The 27635-nt window shown below is 43.9% G+C and overlaps 1 protein-coding gene across 6 annotated transcripts in view; it reads left to right on the top strand.

Annotated features, from left to right (window-relative positions):
• The window catches only part of LOC140211978 (zinc finger protein 609-like), a 223101-nt gene extending 195895 nt beyond the window's left edge, over positions 1 to 27206 (top strand). For 2 of the 6 annotated variants that reach the window (XM_072282280.1, XM_072282275.1), the window contains 3 exons: positions 8209 to 8368; positions 10336 to 10417; positions 26847 to 27206. In XM_072282280.1, the coding sequence (XP_072138381.1) occupies positions 8209 to 8368; positions 10336 to 10417; positions 26847 to 26856 (252 nt within the window). In that variant the 3' untranslated portion in view covers positions 26857 to 27206. Of the gene's footprint in view, positions 1 to 6432; positions 6551 to 8208; positions 8369 to 10335; positions 10427 to 16198; positions 16218 to 23788 lie in introns of those variants that run through there. The other 4 variants (XM_072282276.1, XM_072282277.1, XM_072282278.1 and 1 more) reach the window with 4 other exon arrangements.
• The last annotated feature ends 429 nt before the right edge of the window (positions 27207 to 27635 follow it).

Raw genomic sequence — 27635 nt, 5'->3', positions numbered from 1 at the left:
AGCTCTGATAGGAAGCCCATCTGTCTCACGGCCTCGGAAACACAGACTTTTTGGTGAAAAGGTGTTGTTGACTCAAGTTCAAATCAACAACCTCCAAAACGTTAGCAGTGATAAAGAGTAGGATGTGTTATCTCTCTCTGTGTAAAATCCACACAGCCTTTTATTTGTCAGACAATTTGTTTTTTCTTAGCCTGAATTTTCAAATGTACAGTTAATTTTTTAAAAAAAGCCAAAATCTCATCCTTGCTGTCAGACTCAGCCTGTCATTAGTTCAGACTAGAGGTTCCCAATCTTTTTTATGCCATGGACCCCTACCATTACCGCCCAGGTTGAGAACCCCTGGTTTAGACCTCACTATGAAACTACAAGGTAGCTGGTTAGGGTAAGATCATTATAGCAGGTCTAAGAAAGTAAAGTGGCTAGTTAATGCCGAGGCTGTGGGGTGAAAAGATGACGTATATAATGGGATGTCGTGTTCCTGTTATAATGGGAGGAGTACAAAACACAGCAGCAACTACTTTAGAAGCCCACCTTACCCAAGCTCCAGCAGTGCGTGGACTGTTGCATGATCTTAATCGCTTCTGAGTGGTAATATTGTTAATTCAAGATTGTTTAATGTAATTTCCAATACATGAGTGTAAAGGAGAATGAAATAAGACTTATTCTGGATCTGATGCAGCACAAAAAAAAACACAATAAGATAAAGATAGAAATATAGAAAACCTACAGCACAATACAGGATCTTCAGCCCACAAAGCTGTGCTGAACATGTCCTTACTTTAGAAATTACCTAGGGTTACCCATAGCCCTCTATTTTTCTGAGCTCCATGTACCTGTCCAGGAGTCTCTTAAAAGACCCTATCGTATCCACCTTCACCCCCGTCGCCAGCAGCCCATTCCACGCACCCACCACTCTCTGCATAAAAAAAAGACTTACCCCTGACATCTCCTTTGTATCTTCCTCCAAGCACCTTAAAACTGTGCCGTCTCGTACTAGCCTTTTCAGCCCTGGGAAAAACCCTCTGACTATCCACACGATTAATGCCTCTCATCGTCTTGTACACCTCTATCAGGTCACCTCTCATCCTTCGTTGCTCCAAGGAAAAAAGGCGGAGTTCACTCAACCTATTCTCATAAGGCATGCTCCCCAATCCAGGCAACATCCTTGTAAATCTCCTCTGCACCCTTTCTATGGCTTCCACATCCTTTCTGTAGTGAGGCGACCAGAACTGAGGACAGTACGCCAAGTGGGGTCTGACCAGGGTCCTATATAGCTGCAACATTGCCTCTTGGATCCTAAACTCAATCCCACGATTGATGAAGGGCAATGCATCGTATGCCTTCTTAACCATAGTGTCAACCTGCATAGCAGCTTTGAGTGTACTATGGACTCGGACCCCAAGATCCCTCTGATCCTCCACACTGCCAAGAGTCTTACCATTAATACTATATTCTGCCATTATATTTGACCTACCAAAATGAACCACTTCACACTTACCTGGGTTGAACTCCATCTGCCACTTCTCAGCCCAGTTTTGCATCCTATCAATGTCCTGCTGTAACCTCTGACAGCCCTTCACACTATCCACCATACCTCTGTAGCCCTCCGGTAGGCCTTGGGCTCGCTCAGCTCGCTTTCGTCTAGGGGAAGCAGCCTTCAGCCCCGCCAAACTGGGTATTTAGTTTGTGTGGATGCTGTGTGATGTACCCCACCCCGCCAAATAACAGACAATACACCATATATGATTAAATGATTACAATTTATAGATATTACTGAAACTATATAATTAATAGAGATAAAATATAAAAGGAAAGTGAAAGGCGCCAAACTTATGAAAGTTCAACCTCTTCGTGCACAGTTGGAGCTCTAGTAATGGTCCTTTTTTCACCATTTGATCCCCTCTGACCACCTCGACCCGCCGCCTGGGACCAACCACAGTGGTCAACCAGACGCGCCACACGAGTCTGTCTTCGTCTCCTCTCCTTGCCGAAGACCCTGGGCGTCGGACTCCCGCTCGGGGTCCATCCCGTCGGCCAGCTCACAGCATCGCATTCTCTCTCTCTTTCCCCATCGCGCCTTCTGCCCAAAAACCCATGCATCACAATAGCTTACAGACACACAAGAAAGAATAACATCTATCCCAGTTGGTTCTTTCCTTCTCTTATCAATAATATAACCCAAACAAGCTGCTAGCGAGAGAACTTTCTCAGCAGTTAACATAACAAAGAAGCCATTTTAATTAGCCTACACAGTAACATAAAAGAAGAAATCCCTTGCACCTCCAACCTTTGTGTCATCAGCAAATTTACTAACTCACCCCTCCACTTATTCATCCAGGTCATTTATAAAAATCACAAAGAGTAGGGGTCCCAGAACAGATCCCTGAGGCACACCACTGGTCACCGACCTCCACGCAGAGTATGACCCGTCTACAACCAGTCTTTGCTTTCTGTGGGCAAGCCAGTTCTGGATCCACAAAGCAATGTCCCCTTGGATCCCATGCCTCCATACTTTCTCAATAATCCTTGCATGGGGTACTTTGTCAGATGCCTTGCTGAAATCCATATACACTACATCTACTGCTCTACCTTCATCAGTGTGTTTAGTCACATCCTCAAGAAATTCAGACAGGATCGTAAGGCACAACTTGCCTTTCACAAAGCCATGCTGACTATTTCTAATCATATTATGCCTCTCCAAACGTTTATAAATCCTGCCTCTCAGGATCTTCTCCATCAACTTACCAACCACTGAAGTAAGACTCACTGGTCTATAATTTCCTGGGCTATCTCTACTCCCTTTCTTGAATAAGGGAACAACATCCGTAACCCTCCAAAACACCTCCCGTCCCAATTGATGATGCAAAGATCATCACCAGATGCTCAGCGATCTCCTCCCTCACCTCCCACAGTAGTCTGGGGTACATCTTGTCTGGTCCCGGTGACTCATCCAACTTGATGCTTTCCAAAAGTTTCAGCACATCCTCTTTTTTAACATCTACATGCTCAAGCTTTTCAGTCTGCTGTAAGTCATCCCTACAATCCCCAAGACCCTTTTCCATATGAATACTGAAGCAAAATACTCATTAAGTACCTCTGCTATCTCCTCCAGTTCCATACACACTTTTCCATTGTCACACTTGATTGGTCCTATTCTCTCACGTCTTACCCTCTTGCTCTTCACATCCTTGTAGAATGCCTTGGAGTTTTCCTTAATCCTGTCCACCAAGGCCCTTTCTAAGCTCCTTCCTGCTAGCCTTATAATCTTCTAGATCTCTATCATTACCTAGTTTTTTTGAACCTTTCGTAAGCTCTTCTTTTCTTCTTGACTATATTTACAAGAGCCTTTGTACACCACAGTTCCTGTGCCCTACAATCCTTTCCCTGTCTCATTGGAACGTACTTATGCAGAAATCTACACAAATATCCCCAGAACGTTTACCACATTTCTTCAGTACATTTCCTTGAGAACATCTGTTCCTAATTTATGCTTCTAAGTTCCTGCCGGATAGCCTCATATCTTCCCTTACTCCAATTAAGTGCTTTCCTAACTTGTCTGTTCCTATCCCTCTCCAATGCAATGGTAAAGGAGATAGAATTGTGATCACTATCTCCAAAATATTCTCCCACTGAGAGATCTGACACTTTACCAGGTTAATTTCCCAATACCAGATCAAGTACAGCCTCTCCTCTTGTAGGCTCATCTACATATTGTGTCAAGAAACTTCCTTGAACACACCTAACAACTCCACCCCATCTAAACACCTTGCTGTCAGGACATGCCAATCGATATTTGGGAAATTAAAATCTCCCACCACGACGACCCTGTTATTATTACATCTTTCCATAATCTGTGTTCCTATCTATTCCCCAATGTCCCCGTTACTATTGGGTGGTCTATGAAAAAACACCCAGTAGAGTTATTGATCCTTTCCTGTTTCTAACTTCCACCCACAGAGACTCCATAGACAATTCCTCCATGTCTTCCTCCTTTTCTGCAGTCATGACACTATCTCTAATCAACAGTGCCATGCCCCCACCTCTTTTGCCTCCCTCCCTGTCCTTTCTGAAACATCTAAAGCCTGGCACTTCCTTCCCCTGAGCCATCCAAGTCTCTGTAATGGCCACAACATCATAACTCCAAGAACTGATCCACGCTCTAAGCTCATCCGCTTTATTTATAATACTCCTTGCATTAAAATAGACACATCTCAAACCATCAGTCTGAGCGCATTCCTTCTCTATCACCTGCCTATCCTTCCTCTTGCACTGTCCCCAAGCTTTCTCTATTTGTGAGCCAACTGCCTCTTCCTCTGTCTCTTTAGTTTGGTTCCCACCCCCCAGCAATCCTAGTTTAAACTCTCCCCAATATCCTTAGCAACCACCAACCACCACCCACCTCCCCAGCCAGGATATTGGTTCCCCTGGGATTCAAGTGCAACCCGTTCCTTTTTGTGCAGGTCACTCCTACCCCAAAAGAGATCCCAATGATCTAGAAACCTGAATCCAGTCCCTCAGCTCCAATCCCTCAGCCATGCATTTATCCTCCACCGCACTCTATTCCTATACCCACTGTCACGTGGCATAGGCAGTAATCCTGAGATGACCACCTTTGTGGTCCTGCTTCTCAACTTCCTTCCTAACTCCCTGTAGTTTGCTTCCAGGACCTCCTCCCTTTTCCTGCCTATGTTGTTGGTACCAATATGTACCACGGCCTCTGGCTGTTCTGCCTCCCACTTCAGGATATCGTGGACACAGTCAGAAACATCCCAGACCCTGGCACCTGGGAGGCAAGCTACCATCCGTGCTTCTTTCCTGCCTCCACAGAATCATCTATCTGACTCCCTAACTATAGAGTCCCCTGTCACTGCTATCCTATTCCTTTCCCTAACTGCCTGAGCCACAGGGCCAGACTCTGTGCCAGAGGCGCGGCCACTGTTGCTTCCCCCAGGTAGGCCGTTCCCCCCCCCCCCCCCAACAGTACTCAAGCAGGAGTTCTTATTGTCAAGAGGTATAGCCACAGGGGTGCTCTCTAGCCTCTGACTCCTGCCCTTCCCTCTCCTGACTGTTACCCACTTATCTGTCTCCCCAGGCTCTCCCGGTGTGACTACCTGCCTATAGCTCCTCTCTATCAGCTCCTCACTCTCCCTGACCAGACGAAGGTCATCGAACTGCATCTCCAGTTCCCTAAGGAGCTGCAGTCCCTAAGTCTCTCGGACTTCCCACATCTGACACCGAGCACAGAACACTGGCCTCACACACATACTTTCTGTCTGTATTCTACACAGGCAACCTACCTCGCCTCGACCCTTATCGTCGAAGCCCCATTGAGCCAAAGCCTTCCTACTCTGTCTCCTTCTACTCTGTTGCCTGTTACTGTATAAAACTGCCTCCTTTTAAACTCTTCTTGCTGTTCTCACTGGCTGACCACGCGCTTGCGCAGTCGCGCCCCGATCAAACCACTGAAGAAATAACCGTCTCCTTTTAAACTCTTCTTGCTTTTAAGCTCTTCTCAAGAGCACAATAACAAAAAAACACAATAAATATAAATACATAAGATGGCTTATATGATTGATTGTATGTCTATAAGTGACCATACTGAGCCATACTAAATCATAAATTTTATGATATGATAAAAATATTCTACTACTTTATTTGGGTATCTTTTATGTAAACTTTCAGATCTGAGAGTCAGAGAGATTTACACCACTTAACCAGGGCCTTGGCCCATTGTCCGCCCCAGCTCATAACCTTCCATTTAAGCCAAACCTACTTTGCTCTCTTTTTCGTACACACCCCTCACTTACTGCTCACCCATACAGCAGGGCAAATTAAGGTTGTCAGTTAACCTCTTTGGGATGTGGTAGAAAGCAGATTCCCTGAAGGAAACCCGAGGGAGAAGATGTAAACTCCACAGGGACAGCACCAGAGGTGGTGATCAAGCCCAAGCTGCTCGCACTGTGAGACAACAGCTCTGCTGTTTGCTGCCCAGCTTAGGATCAGAGGTTTGAATGCAGCTGTTAATTGATCCAGTACTGTACCAACACTATCATATTCAAAACTATCCAGGCTGTATTCACTGACAACAGCGTTATTGACAATTAAGAAAGCACTTACGAAATTTTAGAATTTCAGTATTTTTAAACCATCATCTTTTGAAGAAAAATGCTGTACAGTTTCAAAATACAGGGGTCTTCGCTGTCAGCTACATTGATTCAAGAGGGAATTCATGTGTCAACCTGTTCTATAGCACCGTAATACCAAATGTTGTTATAATAAAAACATAAAATGTTGCAAATGTTCAGCAGATGAAGCAGTATCTATGGAAAGTGAAATGACAAACAGTAGTTTCAATAGTACATTTAATGTCAGAGAAATGTATACAATATATATCCTAAAATTCTTTTTCTTCACAAACATCCATGCAAACAGAGAGTGCCCCAAAGAACGAATGAGAGTTAAACGTTAGAACTCCAAAGCCCCCCCAGCTCCCCCTCACGCACAAGCAGCAGTAAGGCAACACCTCCTCCGAGTACTCCAGCGTGCAGCAAGACATCAATAAAGGTACAGACTTGCAATACCCCAAAGACTACTTATTCACCCTGTATTCCGACATACCACAGGCTCTCTCCCTAATAAAGGGAAAAAGAAATGTCCCCACTTCACAGAAAGAGGAGAGACATAACAAACAACTTGCTGATTTATGATGTTAAAAGTCTGTTGCATCACGTTTTTTGAGCTCTGTGCCCAGAGAGTCGGCCCCAAGGCTCAGGTCTCTGGACACGTAGCCTGCTGCTCCCGATGTTCCGTGTTCTCCCGCAGCGCCCCAGTCAGGGGTACCAGCCATGAATCAGTCCGTCTCCAGAGCTTTGAAAATCCGACACCCTGAAGATGCGCTAATCTTTCAGGCCGCGTTCTTGGGATATCAAAAAGCCACCAGTCATGAGGCCTTGAGAGCAGGTCCCATTCTCGTAAAGAATCGAATTTAAAGTGTAACTCCAGATCAGAGTCTTTAAAAGAATCTTGAAAAGGAAAAAAAAAAGAGATATCAAAGATAGAAATATTTCAGAATGATGTTCTATCAAGCTCATCATCATTAAACAGTAAATCCAATTCCCCTTCTCCAATTGCTGTCAGGCCCAATGATTATTACCAGTATTTGTTTTATTTCAGGATCACAGCATCTGCAGTATTTTGCTTTTGGGTGGTCCACTATTAGAATGGTCACACAGCTGCCCAGTAAAAGGAAGCATTGTATTGCTTGCTCTTGTGAAGCTGAGGTTAAAGTTTGTTATTAGCTGATCATACTACACCAGGACTGGGAGGGTTCTGATAAATGAAAATCACCCGAAAAATATTCCTGTAAATACAAATTAGAAAAGAATCAGCGCTGGTCAATTGTGAGGTGCACTGATTTCTGTTCTTTCATGTTTGGTGAGAGCTGTTGTGTAACCTTGCCTAGTGTGCAGTCTGTGGGTAGTTGGTAATATGCACACTTACCCTGCAATGAAGGAACTACATGATTTCAGTGCCTTCAAACATCCTTGGGTCAACACAGTGGCTTTCCCAACTAATTAATTGTGAAGCGTGCTCTCTGTTTGCAACTTGGCAAGCATGGCTGCCTGTTTGTAAACAGCAGGAATTCAAAAGCAGCAGCTCGGATGATTGATGAGTCGGCCTGTTTATTCAGCAGGATAGAAAGCAAACCCCCTGCTCTACTTCACATGGCTTCAAAAGTTCTTTTGTGCCCACTTTGAGAGGTGGTTCAACCTTCATTCAAACGGCAACTCCTCTGATGGTGCAGCATTCCCTCAATACTGCACTGGATTGTTCAGAGTAGAGCGTAACTCTGGGCTGTTCAGCCTGAGTTATGAGTGCTGAATCTTCGCTAAGTTTATTCATTTATTGAGATACAGCGAAGAGTGGGCCCTTCTAGCCCATCAAGCCATGCCACCTAGCAATCCTTCAGTTAAATTCCTGCCTAATCACAGGACAGTTTACAGTGATTAATTAACCTACCAACCGGTATGTCTTGTGGACTGTGGGAGGAAACCAGAGCATCCAGAGGAAACCCACACAGTCACAGGGAGAATGTACAAATTCCTTAAAGGCAGCGGCGGGAAATGAACCCAGGTCATCTGTACTGTGCTACCATGCCACTCTTTCTGTGTGTGATATTAAGGAGTACCATTCCTCTTTCAAATATAGACAAGCGAGAAGCCATCTCATGAAAGGGAACGAGGAGAACGAGACATCGATAAGGAACGGCCCCGTTCTTCCCCATCCCAGCGACAGATTGCCTCACATCACCATCTTGGAATGGGATACCCATTGCTTCCTGGGCAATATGACCTCCCGTATGCAACAGGTAGGACCAAGAAGGAGACACGATGGCCTTTAATGTGAAATCAATGGTTTTAGTGATTCTCAGACTTGTGTTCATGTGAAGTATGGTACACACAGCTGAAAATCAATGGAGTGAGCAACTTTGCTGCATCTCCCACTTCACGTCTGCCAGGGTAGAGTCCTGCACTGTGCAGTACTTCGAGGTGAAGTTCCTGAAGTAAGGATGGTGTGGGAAGAAAAGCCTTCTCATGGCACATTTATATTGTATATATTGTCAGAGAGCATAGAACATCACAGTGCAGTACAGGCCCTTCGGCCCACAATGTTGTGCTGACCTTTTCACCTATTCTTAAGATCAATCTACCCTTCCCTCTTACATAAGCTTCCATTTTTCTATCATCCATGTACCTATTAAGAGTTTCTTAACTGCCCCTAATGTATTTGCCTCTACTACCTCCCCTGGCAGGGTGTTCCACACACCCACTACTCTCTATGTAAAGAACTTAGCTCTGACATTTCCTCCCCCCATGTACTTTCCTCCAATCACCTTAAAATTATGCCCCCTTGTCATAGTTTGCTGTAATGCTATGCATTGGAATAATTTCTGTTTGTGGATTTTTGTACAATTCAAGACAAATGTGAACTGCTTTAAAATTTTATTAAAGAAAGTCAGCAGTTATGCATTTGCAAAAACTTATCCCAGTCATTTCCACAGAGAAGGCAAACCTAAATAAATACAGTATTATAATCCATGACAAACTAAAGGTAGAACCAGTATCCAGTGTACACATTTCAGTGCCTGGACACCTGGGCAGAATGTGTGGCTTGGGTAATGTTCATTTCAGGATAGAAGTGAATTGATGGTGTTAAACATCTGCATTTAGCATTCTGTGTTCTTAAAGCAATGTACTGAGATATTGTCACTGGGTGAGTTGTGAACTTATTTCACTAGAATTCAGAGCTGGCAACCTGTGGCATGCACAAAACTTTTGTTGGGATGCGGAATGCAGTGCCACTGCTCAATTCTTTAAACCACGCTGATAATAAAAAGATACATAATGATAATCTTTACTGCCAAGTGAAGCAGCAAATGATTTTTTACAACCTGAGAACAGACATGTTTCCACAGGAAATGTCTCACACCAGTCTGGTGCCAGCTAGATGGTTACAACACATGACATTGGATGATGCGTCTTGAAATCCTCGCAGACCTGGTGTACACATCAGTATTTGGATAGTAAATGGTTGGGCCATTTGGCATTGGCTTTGCTCTGCTTATGTTTTTTTTCCTTCTGTCATTTGTGAGGTAACTTATAGTAACTTTTTTGTGCCTTGCTGCCACAAAGAAGAAACAAATTTCACAATATATGTAAGTGATAATCTGATTCTGGTTCTTATTCAGAGGTAACAGAGGTAAATATATGGTGCCTTCATTTATTTGATAATCTCTGCTCAATATTACCATGGCACACAAAAGAATTTTTAGATTATTGCCAATTTGGGCACACACTTGCAAAAATATTTGCTACTCGGGCACTAGATCCTTTCTGACACTGGTCTTTGTGAAATCCTGTTCAGGAGATCAAAAAGTTTTCGGAGAGAAATACACTGAGCTAAATTCTTTAACAACAGGAATTCTGCAGATGCTGGAAATTCAAGCAACACACATCAAAGTTGCTGGTGAATGCTGCAGGCCAGGCAGCATCTCTAGGAAGAGGTACAGTCGACGTTTCAGGCCGAGACCCTTCGTCAGGGTCTCGGCCTGAAACGTCGACTGTACCTCTTCCTAGAGATGCTGCCTGGCCTGCTGCGTTCACCAGCAACTTTGATGTGTGGAGCTAAATTCTTTGTTTTGTTGGAATTAGATTTTTCCTCTTACTAGCTGTTGGATGATAGTTGGGTGGTTAGTTGCTGGAGTGCTTGGGTACAGGGAGGAAATGCTCATGTCAGCCATACATTGTTCTAATCCCATGACTTTTCACTTTGCAGGCCTCTCCTCCCCAGCCATTGTTGCAAGCCAACAGGCTGCAGCACAAGCCTCAGTGTCCACACTGTTCCCACCAACCAGAAGGTGAGAATGGTAAGGGAAATATTGTATGTTTACTGAATGCATGTTGGAAAACACACTGTTGGTGAATGAGGTTGGATACTGAAAAAAACAATAGCTGAGTGGAACTATGACATGGTGGTCATAGTCATATTTGAAACGTACCTTATTAAAAAGGATTGGGTCATTGGAACTTGATTGCAACAGTGGTATAGTTAGTAAAGCCACTGCCCCACAGTGCCAGAGACCTGGGCTCGGTACTGACCTCCAGTGCTGTCTGTGTGGAGTTTGCATGTTCTCCTTGTGACCATATGGGTTTCCTCCAGATACTTCAGTTTCCTTCTAGATCTCAAAGATGTGCAGGTTACTAGGTTAATTGATCATGGGAAATTGTCCTTTGTGTGTAGGTCTGTGGAAAAATCTGGGAGAAATTGATGAGAATGTGGGAAGAATAAATGGGATTAATGTATGCTTTAGTATACATTGGTGGTTGATGGTCAGTATGGATTTGGTGGGCCGAATGGCCTGTTTCAGTGCTGTGTGACTTTGTGCCTTAAAGTGTTTACAAATGGCAGGAAGGAAATACGAGAGAAGAGATGGTGCTGTTGTCTTAAGGTAGCTTTTGTGGTTCTGGATGGAGTTGATGTCCATGAGGAGACAGTGGTTAGTTGGAATTTAGGGAACTCTCCTGCCACTTGGTGTATTCTAAAGACCACCAGGTAGGATAGGGAGATGGTAATTTCAGTTCAGATTTATTCCTCTGAGATGTGTAAGCATTGTAAAGTGGTGAAATTGGGGAACTCCAGTTACCCCAATATTTAGTGGGATTATATTAAGATAGTTTAGTATTAAGGTAAAGAAAGGGAGGGATTTTTGCGAACAAGCAATTTCCTGCATAAGTGTATTAAAGCCAATGAATAAAGAAGCATTGCTGTGTCTGGTTCTGGGCATGAGTAAGGCCAAGTGTCAAGGGGGGAGCATTGAGGCAACGGTAAAAATTATTTCATAACTGTAGGATGGAGAAAGGAACGGCCTGAAATAGAACTTGGGCATGAAAGATGGAATGAGAGCAAATTAGGTCTGAATAAAATGAACCAGGAGAAGACTGGCAGGTCAAATTGTATCAGTAACTTTGAGGAGTTGTAGGTACAGGCTGAGTGAGAGGGAACAAGGAGCAAGACAAAGCCAGGATTCTGTATGTGACTGAGGAGATGGAAACTGTGATGAACTAAGGAGGAAAATATGAAGCATTTTGGAGGAATAATTCAAGTGAGGCAGGGGCTGAATACAATGAACTGAGAGGTAAAAGCAAATATAAGAAAGGTAAAAATATATGTCCAATGTAGCTTCCTAGTTTTGTATTCTCAGAAGCAAATATAAGAATATGAGAAGAGAAAGGAATCGGTCAATACTTTTGAGGGATGTAAGTAATAAGCTGATGGTCAGAGGAGAGGTAGGGCCAAAAGCTGGTCTGGAGTATAATGGTTGCTTGTTTTTTTTTTAACCAAGAGAGAGGATGCTGCCTAAGTGGAGGTGGTGCAGTGATGCATGGGGTGAAGCATTAGAAAGCCACACTTAAAACAAACGTCGCCTAACTTAGACTGATGGGAGTGGTGCTGGAGCTTGTCAGTAGACTTTTGTTGGACTTCAATCCTCCCTTGATGAAAGGGAGGTGCCAGAACTGTGACACTCATGGTTAAGAAGAAGTGTAAGGACATGCTCAGTAACTCTTGTCCAATATGGTTTGTATCGAACATAGAACATTACATCAGAGGAACAGACCCTTCAGCCCATGATGTTATGCAAAACTAATTAAAATTAATGATCAAATGCTAATTAAATGCTAAGCTAATCCCTTCCGACACAATATCCAAAACCATTTCCTGTTGGGAAATGTGGAGATGAGTATGTGGAGAAAGTTGAGTTAATAAAAGCAGGCCAGTGAAAGAGAAGTTGTCCTTGAATTTTAGTTGGAAGTTTGAGGTAAGGATGTTGTTTATATGGACTTTTAGATGATGTTTGACAAAGTTCCACACAAAAGGCGAACAACAAAATTAAGATCCATGGAATTAAGGTAATCACAGCAAGAAAGAAAGTTAGAAGACAGTAAATAGGAAAGGAGCAGATGGACCTTTTTCTGTGTTGTATGATTCTGAGTTGGCCACTCGGCCCCTCAATCCTAGCATGCCATTCATTGTTACCATTGGGCGAAGGACAGAACACAGAGTTATAGTAAACACTTTCTTCCCCAGGCAGATGGATGGCAGTCTGTGAGTTTTCTCTGGGGCAATGCTGGAATCACTGCTTTCTAATATACCTTAATGACTCTGTAAATTAATATTTCCAGATTTGCAAGTGCCACCAGATTCGGAATAGCAAGATAGTAAAAGGTTTAAGAAGGCAGAAATAGATTTTCAGAAGGGCAAGCAACCAACAGATGGATTTTAATAGATGTGAAGTGATGCATTTTGGCAGAGAGGAGGAGGTGAGGCAGTATTTACTGAGTGACACAGTTCTAAAGAGTGAGGAAGCTAACTATATGAGCATGAACCTGAAAGAAGCTGAGTGGGCTCAGGCGACTTAACCTAAGGTGTAGAATACAAAACCAGGAAGTTATGTTGTACATATATTTTAAAAAGGTCCTAGTTGGTTCACAACTGAGAAGTGTGTCTAGTTTTAGTCACCATGCTAAAAAAAAAAGTGAAGGTTAACAGATTGCAAAAGAGTGGGTCTGTGCTGCATTAGACTAGAGAAGCTATTTATATTGGAGCAAAGGTTGGAGAATATTTGATAGAGATGTCATATTAATGTTTTTGTGGATTGCAGCCTTATTTGTGTTGTGCCAGAACCAAAGTGCAATGTCATCTGGAGACCTATACTCCTGGCAGGATTACTCTTAGAGTAAGGCTAAAGAGAAGGTACCAGACAAGATAGCATTCCAACTCTTAGTAACTCCTGGATGAAGAGAACCCGCTTCTCAATGACTACAACAGCAGAAGGGGGCTTCAACACAGGGTGATTCTCCAGTAACCATGGTGTACCCCAGCTTTCAGAGCCGGATTCATCTTTCACCAAGTCTCATAATGTGCACTGGCCTTGCCATCAGTCTCTTTCCAAATTGCCAAGCTCTCCCCCAAAACAACAGACAAATGACTGGGTGATCTTTGGCAGTATCCAGGCACAAGTTCACACATGTGGTCTTCATAAAATGGTCAACTTGCTGTAGGAAGTGAGATAGTATAAGCACAAGATCCTGAAGATGCTGGAAATCTAGAGCAACACACACAAAATGCTGGAGGAACTCTGTAGCTTAGTCAGCACCTATGGAGTGAATAAACAGTTGACGTTTCAGGCGAAGACTTTTCTTCAAGACTGAAAAGGAAGGGGGAAGATGTCAGAATAAAAAGGTGGGGGGAGGGGAAAGAGGACTAGCTAGAAAGTGATAGGTGAAGTAAGGTGGGTGTGGGAAAGGTAAAGGTCTGGAGAAGAGCGAGTCTGAAAGGAGAGGAGAGTGGATCGTAAGAGAAAGGGAAGGAGGAGGGGAAGTGATAGGTGAGGAGAAAAGTTAAGAGGCCCAAGTGGGGAATAGGAGAGGAGGGAAGGGAGAGGAAAAAAAATACTGGAAGGAGAGATTGATGTTCATGCCATCAGGTTGGAGGCTACCTTGATGAAGTACAGTGTTGCTCCTCCACCCTGAGAGTGGCCTCATCATGGCAAAAGAGGAGGCTATGGACTGACATGTTGGAATTAAAATGGTTGACTTTCGGGAAATTTTGCTTTTGGCGGTTGGAGTGCACCCAAGCATTCCCCCAATTTACATTAGGTCTCACCAGTGTAGAGGAGGTCGCATTGGGAGCAGCGGATACAATAGACAACCTCAACGGATTCGCAAGTGAAGTGTTGCCTCACTTGGAAAGAGTGCTTGGGGCCCTGGTAGGAGGTCAATGGGCAGGTGTGGCATTTCTATCACTTGTTGGGATATAAAAGGAGATTAGTGGGGAGGGACTAGCAAACAAGGGAATCATAGAGGGAGCAATTCCTGTGGAAAGTGACAAGCATGGAGTATGGCGGCTGCAGGTGTGTGTATGGGAATCCTTCTGAGGATGTCCTCCACTCTGTGTGGGGAAGTGATGAGGGAAAGTGTCCCACTCCTCCTTGGCTGGTTACCTGTCTGGGTCAGCCAGGTCACACCCAAACAACAGCCTGAAGCAAAACATCACCTTCACAAACTGGAACATTGAACTCTTATTAAAAGTCTAAGGAGATTGAATTTTCTGACCCGAGGGAGAAACATCAATCAGTGTATAAGAATATGGATACTGTTGCTTTCCGTGATGCGAGATATGCTTGGACAGCTGACTGAAAGGGAGAGGATACACCAACTGGGGAAGAAAATCTTCACGAGGAGCATGCTCACAGCGTTGGTTTTGCCATTAAGGACACTCTCCACAGCAAGAAGTTGGGATTCTCAACTGAGTTGATAAACGTTTCTGACTCTTACATTCAAGCAAACCAAGCAACGGTCCACACTGGTACTGGTACTTTTAGTGCAACATTTGACTCAGTGGGAAACAAAAAGAATGGCTGTGTGCCAGTCTCGATGAAGTTTTCATTCCTGTTCCTGAAGAAAACAAACCTCATTCTTCTTGGATACTACAATGCAAGAATCAGCAAGGACACAGAGCTCTGGATCAGTACTGCTGGCAACGTGACAAAGACACAGACAAATTGCGTACAAACTGTTTCAAACCACCAGCACCTGCCAGTCTATGTCATCCTGAGGACCTGGGATAGTCATGGAGAGATGCAGAACAGAAACAGGCCATCAGGCCCATTGAGTCCACACTGACCATCAACCTCTCCACATTTTAACACTCACCTACACATCTGAAAGACCTTTGCCTCACCAGATATCTGAGCTGGTGATTGCTGTACTAGTTATTGCTTCTGACAGTTCATCAAGCTCTTTGCAAAGCAAAAAAAATCAAAGGACCCCACAGGTAATATGGGTTGAGCGCCCCTTATCTGAAATGCTTGGGGCTGGAATTGTTTTGAATTTCAAATTTTGGAATATCTGTATCTACATAATGAGATGCCCAAGTCCTAACACAAAATCCATATATACACAACAAGATACCTGAAGATAATTTTATATACTATTTTTAAATAATTTTGTGCATGAAACAATAATGTGTATATTGAACCATTAGACAGGTAAGCTATCACTGCTTCAGCCACCCAGGTGGCTGTTTGGCACTGACATCATTCCTGATTCTGATTTTATGTGCTACCGGTAAACAGTCTTTATCTTAAATTTGTTCATCACATGTGTACTGATGCAGTTGTTCAGTGTGTTCGATTTTCATCAGCAACGATCTTGTCAAACTCATCAATGAATTTCTTTGCTTCCTGATCAGCAGATGCTTTATCATCACAATCTTTAAAAAATTAATGCAGTGCCTTTTCTTAAATTTCTGCAACCAGCCTGCTAAATATTCACAATTACCTATTTTCAGTTTTTCATGATAGATCTTTGCTTATTAAGCAGCATATGTTCACTCTGACACTGCCGAATCCACTCTTTCAATACAAAATTGAGATCTTCATTTTACATTTTTTTAAAAAACATTTTTCTATTTTTCATTAACTGCTGTTCATTACATATTTGAGGTCACTCCTCAGAACTGTTTCTGTGTTTATCACCAAGGAACCTTCAGTGAAACCTTGTGGAATTTTCCATTTGTGATGACATGTCAGTGCTCAAAAAAATTTCTGATTTTAGAGGTATTTGGATTTTGATTTCAGATAAGGAATGCTCAGCCTGTATAACACACTGTGCTGCAGGTTCCCTGGAAGTGCAAAGAACCAATGAAGTGCAGCCAAAGAAAACATTCTCTCCAGCTGATGGATATCAAAGGTGTAATACTGAGGGCGAGGGCCAGGCCCTGAGAACCACCATTCGTCTTCATTCCCAAATGTCAAGGTTCTGACAGAAATGTAAAGCAGTTTAAAAACAAAAGGAAAGTTGCTGTGATCAAGAAGACAACCATAAATATACCAAGCTCACCAAGTCAGGGTACAGACGTAAAAGGAGATTTGAAAAATCACTAACACTGGAGGAGTCAAAAGATGAGGGGAATCCAACAGCTTGTGAACAATTAATGAATACAGATACTCTTCAGTGTTACCAAGGCCACATATTGTCCATGTCTTATAGATGAACCCCTGGTAACCCAGGATGGCGCAAGACTCTTCAAGGATAGGTTAGTCAAAGCCCAATGAAAGTGCGGGCGGGGGGGTGGGGGGAACGTCGACTCAGACCTTGAGAGCTGAGAGGCCTGCATCGGGTATTTTCATGCCTTACAAGGTGTAGATTGGAAGTCTGTGTGGGGCGCCACTCCTCGCACAGACACTAGAGCAATGTGTGGTTAAGTGCCTTGCTCAAGGATACAACATGCTGCCACAGCTGAGGCTCAAACTAGCGACCTTCAGATCACTAGACAAATGCCTTAACCACTTGGCCACGTGCCCAACACGAATGCCCAATGAAAGAACAGTTCTAATAACTCCTAGATCGTCTGCCACTGTAATGGACAGCATGAATTATCCCACAACACCCAGCAAAATATTCCATCCACACATTCCCCCACTACACGCTCCCAACTTAACCTACCACATCTGTGGCAGGTCGGGCAGCATTGAGGGAGGGAAATGAACAGGTAACGTTTCGGGCTGAGACTCTTCATAGGTTGGATTTGCTGTGCCATCAGAGAGCTTAAATAAATGACAAAGCTGTGGTCTGGAGTTCTGGCAGAGATCCTTGACCCAAGAAGAGACTCTGACCAACAGGCTCCATCACCTCAATTATAATCTGGAACCAAAAGAAATTCCTGCTGATGGAGAAATACTGGACTAAGTGTTTTGAAAAGGGAAGTCAGTGGAAGCCACTATGGCTTCTCTCTGCCCCGCTGCTGGGAAATCCCTTGTCTGAATTCTCCTGAACATAAGCCTTCCCCTTTTTGAAGAAATCTTATCTCCATCACTGTGGGTTCAAGCCAGTGAGGGAAATTACCCCTGCCAGGCATATACTTGGGTGATGTTTGGGGCTTCCACTAATCACTTATGACCTATGTCCATTACCACAAGGCTTACTTTCGTCCACCAGAAGTTTGTCCACATTACACAGCTTCAGACTAATCACATCATTTCACGGCACAAGGAGGCGAGCAAGGTATCTCCACAACCTTGGTTTTCCACTTCTCCCCATTCCATGTCAGACACCATCTCCTGTATTGAGCACAAGAGTTATCAGTCAGGCAGGTCCGTGAATTCCTGCCAAAAGTAAATGGACATCATTCATTCACTTTAAGTGAGCTGATAGCCATTTTGGAACATAGGAATATGTCAAATGTTCACCGGCCTCTGGCTTCAGTTGTTGTTGTTCCTCTTCCTGCCTTGTGGCACACCACTGTTTCCATAGCGTTTGGCTTTTTTTGTTTTGCGAGGCCAAATTGCTCACTCAACACTCAACCCAGGACAGATGGAAACTATGCAAGGAGCTGGTCAGATTCGAACTGGGGACCATTCACCTTGAAATCCAGTGCTGATGCCACTACACCACTGGCTGGCTATTGGCTTCAGTGCCGAGAGGTTCTGCATCAGCCAGTCCCCGGCACCCCTCACCTCACTTCACCATGTGTCACACGGAATCTGAATCTACATGTCATAGTTGATGGTTGATACTGAAACACTAGAAAACATAGAACAGTTTACACCCTGGGTGGGTTCCCCCCCACTCCCAGTAGCCATTACTGACCCAGCTGAGATCCAGTGTGTTTTCAGCATTGTGTCATCTGTGGTTCACCCTCACCGTGTGCAGTGGATGCGGTTAGCAAGAGAAGCAGCATCCATGGGGAGAGAGTTTAAGGCCACATCTTATATGTACAGTGCTGTGGGCAAAAGAAGCTTTCTCTTAAGTTAAGTTAAGCTAGACAACCTCTCCTCCTCTTCTCTCACCCTGAACACCGGCGTGCCTCAAGGCTGTGTGCTGAGCCCTCTTTTGTACTCCCTTTTCACCTACGACTGCATTCCTGTACGTGGTTCTAACTCCATAATCAAGTTCGCAGACAACACCATGATGGCTGGTCTGATCAGAGGGGATGACGAGACGGCCTACGGGGACGAGCTTCAGCACCTGGCTGCGTGGTGTGCCAACAATAATCTGGCCCTTAACACCCAGAAGACCAAGGAGATCATTGTGGACTTCAGGTACGCCAGGAGTCACACTCACGTCCCCATCTACGTTAACGGAGCTGTAGTGGAGTGTGTATCAAGCTTCAAATTCCTCAGTGTCCACATTTCCGAGGATCTCACCTGGTCCCTGACCTCCTCCATCCTGATCAAAAAGGTTCAACAGCGCCTTTATTTCCTGTGGAGCATGAAGAAAGCTCACCTCTGTCCCAGGATACTGACGGAATTTTACCGCTGTACCATTGAGAGCATACTCACCAACTGCATCTCAGTGTGGTATGGCAATTGTCCCGCATCGGACCGCAAAGCACTCCAGCGTGTGGTGAAAACTGCCCAGCGGATTATCAGCACCCAATTGCCCACCATTGAGAACATCTACCATAAACGCTGCCTGGGCAGGGTAAAAAGCATTATCAGGGATGCATCTCAACCTAACCATGGACTTTTTACTCTCCTCCCATCCGGTAGGGGCTACAGGAGCCTCTGCTCCTGCACCAGCAGGCACAGGAAGAGCTTCTTCCCTGAGGCTGTGACGCTGCTGAACCTCTCATCACAGCGCTAAGCAGTATTGCATCTGTATTGTACTGTCTCAGTACTTTTGTATTTGCGTGCTGTAGCACTTTTTATTCGCGGTTATTTTGTAAATAACAGTATTCTTTGCATTTCTGGTGAGATGCTAAATGCATTTCATTGGCTTTGTATCTGTACTCGGCACAGTGACAATAAAGTTGAATCTTTATCTTTTTATCTTACAGCTAGGATACTTTGTATCAAAATCATTGAAAGATTTTGGAACAGGATCCTTAGTTATGCATTTGGATCCTCACATTCAAATAAGAATTACTGTCACTGCTGAGTCCATAGTTAATAAGTGCATCCCCAACAAGTTCTCCTTTCTGCGTTCATTCAAGGCCAAAGACCCAGAGGGTTGAGAGGAAAGTGATATCGAAACCATCAAAATAACTCTGAAGAAGGTGGACTATACAATGAACGTGGGAAGTCCAAGAATGAAGAAATCACTCTGGGGCCAATGCTTGTCTGAAAGACCGTCTTCAAAGAGCTTCTTCCCTGCTAGATAACACAACCAAGCAGAATGAGAAACCAAATGGAAAAAGAACAACAGTGAACCTGACAAAGACTCATAGGCTACCACAGGGCACACAAGCATCCCCTTTCTAGTCAATATGGATGAGAACCGTGTTCGTTTCTTGAGTGTTTTTCTAGCTGACAAGATGAGTTTATATAGGACAGGTACAGGTAGAGGGAAGCTGCTCCCTTTATGGTACCAGCCACACAGACCAAAAATGAAGAGCAAAAGGCTCAGAATGGAGAAGAAAAGAATATCCCCATTCTCGTTGGCTGGTGAAGGCAGAGTTGGCTAGAGTTTTTTTTCCTGAGGGAGGAGAGTTAATGGAGCTATAATGGGTTGAGCAGAGAAATGGGAATGACTGCTGTCGTACAAAGGGTCAGTGAGGATGCAATAGGCTAAATGCCTTCCTCCTAAGGTATAACAGCTCTACAATCGCTTTATCGTGAAGTCTTGTTGAATTTACTTCATCACCAGGAATAACAGAGAGCTGGAAAATGAGAACCTATTTAAATTCCTATGTGTCTGTTTTATTTTAAACTTTCTCACAAAAGGAGATGACATTTCACATGAAGTGTGAGGATGTGGAGAGAGTGGTTGGTGTGGTTACACTTACCCTTGACACAGCATTACAATAAAGGAAAGGGATGTGAATTTGTGTCGTCACAAACTGTAAAGTGCTGAGGGATGAATGAGGGACTATTTCTGCTGTGTGGTTGACGCTGTAATGAACGTAGTGCACAGATCAAAATCCCTGAAAGAGCAAGAATGGCCAGATGGTCCCTTTGTATTACAGGGAGTTGAAGTGCTATTGTTGACCATGACATCACTGAGAGCATTCTGATTGAACAGCACCATGGAATCACTTACAGCTCAACTCTGATTGCCTATCCTAGTTTCTCCAGGACTATTGTATATTGTCCTTGTTCCTTGCAATACAGGAAGACGCTTTTCAGTCTGTCAAGTCCCTGCCTGCTTGCAGAACCACCCCACTCTCCCACCAATTTTCCATGTGACCTTTTCTCTTCATAGTTCCAATGCAATCTCCACCCCCCCACCCCCCCATATTCTAAGAAGAACCCACACTGGGGTCAATTTAGAAGAGCCCATTATCTACTACCTTGAGTGTCTTTGAGTTGTGGGAAGAGAGCCCAACACTGTGATGTCACCAAAAGTGGCATCACAATAGATAGAGTGATGAAGAAGCACACTGAACTTCATCAGTCAGGAAACTGAGTATTGGAGTTGGGATGTTATGTTATGTTGCAATTTTACAAGTTGCTGTTGAGGCTACACTTGATGTAATGTGATAGGAAAGCATAATTTAAACTGGAAGGAGTGCAGAGAAGATTTGCAAGGGTATTGCCGGAACTCAGAGGGAGTTATAAAGAGAGATTGGGTAGGCTAAAACTTCATTCCTTAGAGCATAGGAAATTGAGAGGTAACTTCATATAGGTGTCTAAAATCATGAAGAGTATGGTTAAGGTGGATAGTTTTTTTCCCAGAGAAAGGGATCTGAAAACACTGGACAATAAACTTCTTCAAAAATGTTCCTTCCAACAAAACTTTTTGTTTATGATAGACCACTTGAAGCTGAACACAAATATGATTTCAGACTACTACTATTCACATTGGGAGTTGGAGAAACACAAAATTAACTTTTAATGAATATAATGAATTTAATTACATAATGGTACTGACACTTTATAATAGTTCAACTAAGCTATTATAAATAGTTTTGTTAATGATTTTCATTTCTGCTCAGTGTCTGAGGCTTCCTACTTAAGTGTCCAATGATAATCAGCCTGCATTGATGGATTCCAGTTGCCCTGATACCGTTTCTCCATGACTGCAATGTCCTGGTGAAACCTGTCACCATGCTCATCACTGATAGTGCCAAGATTTACAGGGACGAAGTCTAAATGAGAATGCAGAAAATGAATGTTTTGTGACATATTGCATCATGAAGCATGTTGTCAACCAGCTGCATGTGGTCTGGTGCTCTGTAGGTGCCAAGAAAATTTTCAACATCTTTGAATGTCTTCTCCGATTTTCTCCGGTCTCACTTTAAATTCTTCGAATTGCCTGTCATTGATGATCTGTTTGATTTCTAGACCAACAAAAATACCTTTCTTAATCTTGGGATCAGTTATTCTGAGAAACATCTGTCTCAAATATCAAAATCTTTCATGGAAATTTATAGCCTTTCTAAAACCCATCCTGCCATGCAGCATCTACCCTACCTAAGCCTGCCCAGGCATGCCTGGACAAGATAGAAAACTTTTCAGCTTACATTTTGGGCAACATTTTAATTGACGAATTATGAATTGAAATAACAAATACAGGCGATTTTTAAAAATAGTACATGATAGGGAAATTTTGTGGTGATTTTCATGAACAGCAGCTCAAAATCCATAAGATACACCCAAAACTATATAGGAAGCCATTCCCATTCTGACATGTCTATCCACGGCCTCCTCTACTGTAAAGATGAAGCCACATTCAGGTTGGAGGAACAACACCTTATATTCCGTCTGGGTAGCCTCCAACCTGATGGCATGAACATTGACTTCTCTAACTTCCGCTAATGCGCCACCTCCCCCTCGTACCCCATCTGTTATTTATTTATATACACACATTCTTTCTCTCACTCTCCTTTTTCTCCCTCTGTCCCTCTGACTATACCCCTCGCCCATCCTCTGGGTTTTTTCCCCCCTCCCTCTTTTCCTTCTCCCATGATCCTGTCATATCCCTTTTGCCAATCACCTGTCTAGCTCTTGGCTCCATCCCTCCCCCTCCTGTCCTCTCCTATCATTTTGGATCTCCCCCTCCCCCTCCCACTTTCAAATCTCTTACTAGCTCTTCCTTCAGTTAGTCCTGACGAAGGGTCTCGGCCCAAAATATCGACTGTACCTCTTGCTAGAGATGCTGCCTGGCCTGCTGCGTTCACCAGCAAATTTGATGTGTGTTGCTTGAATTTCCAGCATCTGCAGAATTCCTCGTGTTTAGGAAGCAAAACCTTTGTGGTCCAGTAAAATTAGAGGAGATAAGTTTAAGTTGAGAGGGGAAGGTTTTAAAAGAGACTCTTTTATTCATGTAGAGGTATGTGTATATATGGAACGAGCTGCCAGAGGAAGTGATTGAGGTAGGTTTTGGATTCTGATAGTTTAATCTAAGGTTCCTTCAGAAGTCACTGTCACTGTTGATACCCTGAACCAAGTGAGCAAGTTGTTTTTCAAAAGTCAGGAAAGAGGCACAAAATTTGTTGCTTCACGTCGTTATATCAAGTGCTATAGAACAAAGGAAATAGGAGCAGAAACTAGTAGCAGAAAGCTTAAAGAAAAAACTTAGATGTTAAGAAGATTAAGATGGTGCTGCTTTGTGTTTAGCTATTTTATACCATAGAAATAAAGAAAAAACTATCCAGATTTATAGATAAGAATTAACCAAGTAGAAAATTATTATTTAAATACAGTAGTACCAAGTTAAGCTATGAGAAAGCAATTATTCAAGTAATGCAGAATAAAAATGCTTCTAGAACTTTGCAGAATTATACTTTGTTTAACCACTAGAGGCATATTAAACTGTTATATGCATATAAGAACTAATTAAAATACAAGCAGTTAATTAATAAACTGCAAAGAAAATAATTAAACAGCCTAAGAATTAAACAGCCAGACCCAACGTAAGTATATTAACGACATTCATAAGACACTTGGACAGATAAATGGAGAGGAGATAGATTTAGAGAGAATGAGGGCCAGTGGGACTAGCTCAGGTAGACACCATGTTTAGCATGGACGAATTGGGCTGAAGGGCCTGTAACCATACTGTGTTACTCTGATTCTGACCCTCGAAGTAAGTCCATGCAATTGCAGGAAGAATGTACAAACTCCACCGGAGGTCACGATCAAACCTGTGTCACTGGCACTGTGAGGCAGCATTGCCATCCATTGTAAGATGCATTGTAGATGAATGCACTGCAAGGGGACATTATTTTTTCAAACTGAAACCCACAGAGCTTGCTGGCTTCTTACACGGTCCATTTTCTGTTACAGGGTTTGAGAGGGTGCAATCGATCTCTTTGTTCGAAGTCATGTGACTGGATCACGTGAGGATGCTCAGCATTTTTTTTAGACATCAGTTCAATGGTGTTCCTGGTTCCTGCCATGAAGTCAGGCAGACTATTGTAATGTTTCTCCTGCAGACTCGGATGTTTGTATTGGAGACCTGATGCCTATTATGTATGTGTCTCGGAGGCAATGAGCAGAAACAGCCTGCCGTTCTTAGTGTAAATATCTTGTAGAATATGTCCCACCCCTAAATGAAAGAAGTTTCCAATATTGACTGTACATTACTATTGTTAAGTTCACTGCATTATAAGGATGGAAGGGCACTGTAAAACTGGTCCCTACTTGATAATTCTCTCTTGCATGCTGTCCAGTGGCCCAGCCTGGAATGGACGTGGCTAACTTATGTGACTGTCATTGTTGATACCCTGAACCAAGTGAGCAAGTTGTTTTTAAGTGAATGGAGGGAGTCATTGGGCAACATTGGTGCTTTTAATCTGCCTTCTCACCCCCTAGTACACGTTCTGCCTGGGAGCCACCAGTGTGTCAAATGAAAGTTTACGCTGTAACTCGCATTAGCAGCTGGCTCACTCCGAGTGCGGGCATAGACTTTTCATGTTAGTTCGACATCGCAATAGATTTAACACTTCCTGAGCAGACCTTTGGACCTATTGCATAATGCTACTGTCTGCCCAGAAGTTGACTTAAATATATAGATAGTGCAGACAAAGCTGGCTTCTCAGAATGAAGGGTGATAGTGGTGGGGAGTATACCTTCCTTCAGGTACCCGGTGTTAGCACTAGGTCCAATGGAGCAGAGTGGTTCCTACTCAATCAGAAGGATCCAGATTTTCCATTGTTCACAGCAGCATTCCATGCACCTTTTCCTTTCCAGCTTGTCTAGGATTATGGTCAGCTGCAACTCCAAACTCGAGCCAGACCTTCATTCAGCCGAAGGGAAGTTTTGGATCATCATTGTGGGCCCAGGTGCATCCAAGTCCCTGACGTGAATGGCCAATGAACACGATGCACCAGCCAGTCCTACTCGAAATGTACCTCTATCCAACTGCGAATGATCTATTCATTAGACAAGGGGGTGGCGGTGGGGCTGGGGAATTGTTGGATCCAGACTGTGCACAGTGCTGAAAGGAGAAAAAATGGATCCAATTATACCCCTTCCCCTCCCTACACCCTCCCCCGTGCACCCACTTCCTGTGCACACACACTCTGAACACAGATCACTGTCTCAAGCTCCAGGCACCATGGGTGTTCCTAGCACTGAGGATCTAAAAGCCTGGCTCCTGAAGGCACTTAAGGGTATACTTTCTTCCTTTGGAAACTTTTTATTAAGTTAGTGCAATAGCACCCAGATCTTGCCTCAGTCAGTGATAGATGTATCCCAGCTGTCAGGAACCATTCACTCCCTTGTAAACATATTGCATATGAGGACATGCTTACTGCACACAGAGGCAGAATCAGTGTCCCGTGTCCTTAAGAAATGTAAATAGGATATTTTATAAGTCGAGCACAGGACCAGAAAATGACGTCAAGACTGTTCTTCTGCACTTAGGATTAAAATCAACAGCTCCAACTTGAGCCAGGTTCCCTGAAAACCCAGGTGGGAGGTTTCTGGTCATCGATTTGGGCTGAGTTGGATTCATATCCTAGAAGTGAATGGCCAATGAAACATACCTGTAAACTACTTTGCTTCCCATTCCCATTTCCTGCCAAACTTGTCCACTCAGCAGAGCTGGCAACACCCGGTTGATTCTGCAAGCGGAAAGTTTGAAGCTGGTGATAAGGTTTTAGCCTTTAACTCACTCCCTTGTGTTCTGTCCCTGGACAGTTATAAGTCCTGACAGATATTGGATCTGATTGAACTGGCTGACTCATAATGTCCTCCCCTCTCTGGTGAGAATATGAATCGATTCTAACCCTTGTGGATGGCCAGCAGCCCTGTTAGTAAAGTGGTTCTCTGTAACATATTGATGAATTCTGTCACCAAGTGTCATCTTTTTGGTAAGTGAATTGACCTGTGTTCTCAGAGAAAGGGAGGGACACCTGAGGCCAGCTCATTATAACTGCAGGACTGTCTCCACTTCAGTTGTCTTTTACCCAGTTTGGGAATATTGTATATTCGTGCCTGAATGGGCTTCTTTCCAAATTCTCCAGCATAGAGTTACTGTGCAACAACCAAGGTAAATCAATTTTCCTTCTGCACTATTCCAAGAGCAACACTGATGGACAGGTGAGACTCCAGTGATGACTTTGAATCACCATGTGCACCTGTCCAAGCAGCGGCCTTGTGTCAGTGTTGCATACACATGACAGACAGCACAATCCACGTGCACTTCACCCGGGGCGCCAGCTTCGCGGGCCATTTGGAGGGGACTGACCTTTGGCCATAGATTCCTAACAAAAAGTTTGGGGTGGAGGTAAGCTGTGTGGAAGTGCTGCCCAGCATTTAAGGTTTTCCCAGAGTGTTTTCCTGAGATTGGCCTCAGATGTGCCCAGCCCAGTTCAGGCATGGCTGTGGAAATGAGTTAGGGAATATTCAAAGTTGCCTGGGCTGTGTTACACAGCATATAAAAAGGACATGACAACTCAGTTTGTGTCATCACTTGGTAACAGAGAGTTAAATGTTCCACAAAGGTTAACAAACTGCATTCGTGTTTTTAAAAAAAACTGTTTTTACCCATTATTGGATGGGTTCTTGGTGGTTCCACTCACTATGACCCTTTCCTCAGCCTTGGCTTTCCTACCACCTTCATTTACTGACTCTTTGAGGCACCCGCCCAGCTCTCTCCCAAGATCCCCCCCTCCCTCCAACAGTACACATTCCCCCGCTCCTCGTTCTGAACCTCTTTACTGTTGCTAGGTGCTGTTTGCTGTAAATACTGTACAGAGAAACTACTGTAAAATGTTTAGTTTTTTTTAAATGAAAGATGTCTGAGATTCTAGTTTCTAGAGTTTTTTTTGTTTGTGGGTGAATTTGTTTCCAAAATCCTAATGATGTGATACTTACTTTTCTTGAACACTGCTGTTAGGTACTGGTGAATCCAACAGTCCCCCCTTGGAATGACTCGCTTCAGTGCTGTATTGGGATTAAAGACCTGATCATTTGAGAGTGCCTGATTGTGACCTCGTCACACCTCTTGTACAAAACACGTGTGTGTGTGTGTGTGTGTGTGTGTGTGTGTGTGCGCGCGCGCGCGCACGCCCCCCACTCTACCTTCCCCCTCCCCCTCCACCTCCCCTCCCCTTTCCTCCCCTTCCTCCCCCTCCCCTCCCCTCCCCTTTCCTCCCCCTCCCCTCCCCTTTCCTCCCCCTCCCCTCCCCTTTCCTCCCCTTCCTCCCCCTCCCCTCCCCCTTCCTCCCCCTTCCTCCCCCTCCCCTCCCCCCTTCCTCCCCCTCCCCTCCCCCTTCCTCCCCCTCCCCTCCCCCTTCCTCCCCCTCCCCTCCCCCCTTCCTCCCCCTCCCTCAGAGTTAAATTCCCAATCATTCCAAGGAGAACAGCCTGTTGTATCTATTGACTTACTTCCTGGGTTATTTCTGGAAATCATAGCGCTAGAACTTGGCTCCATATCCCACCCCTTTGGGCAATCAGTGTGCTGTCTCTCACAGCTGAACAAATCAGCAATCGAGCCCTGCACTATGGTTAAATCTCTCCACTGACTTGTTAACTAATAAACAGTGGGAGAAACTGAGAGTGCCACTTCAATTGGTCCCTCCTGATTGTTGATGTCTGCACCTTATATCTGTTTCCCCTCCTCAATCAGTGACTTCTCCATCTTAAGTTTGTCCCCAACTTTAATCAGTGACCTCTCCACTTCTAT

The sequence above is a fragment of the Mobula birostris genome, chromosome 18, assembly GCF_030028105.1.
Source record: "Mobula birostris isolate sMobBir1 chromosome 18, sMobBir1.hap1, whole genome shotgun sequence".
Classification (NCBI taxonomy): Eukaryota; Metazoa; Chordata; class Chondrichthyes; order Myliobatiformes; family Myliobatidae; genus Mobula; species Mobula birostris.
Note: the sequence above shows the minus strand (reverse complement) of the source record. Positions and strands in the feature narration are given on the sequence as shown.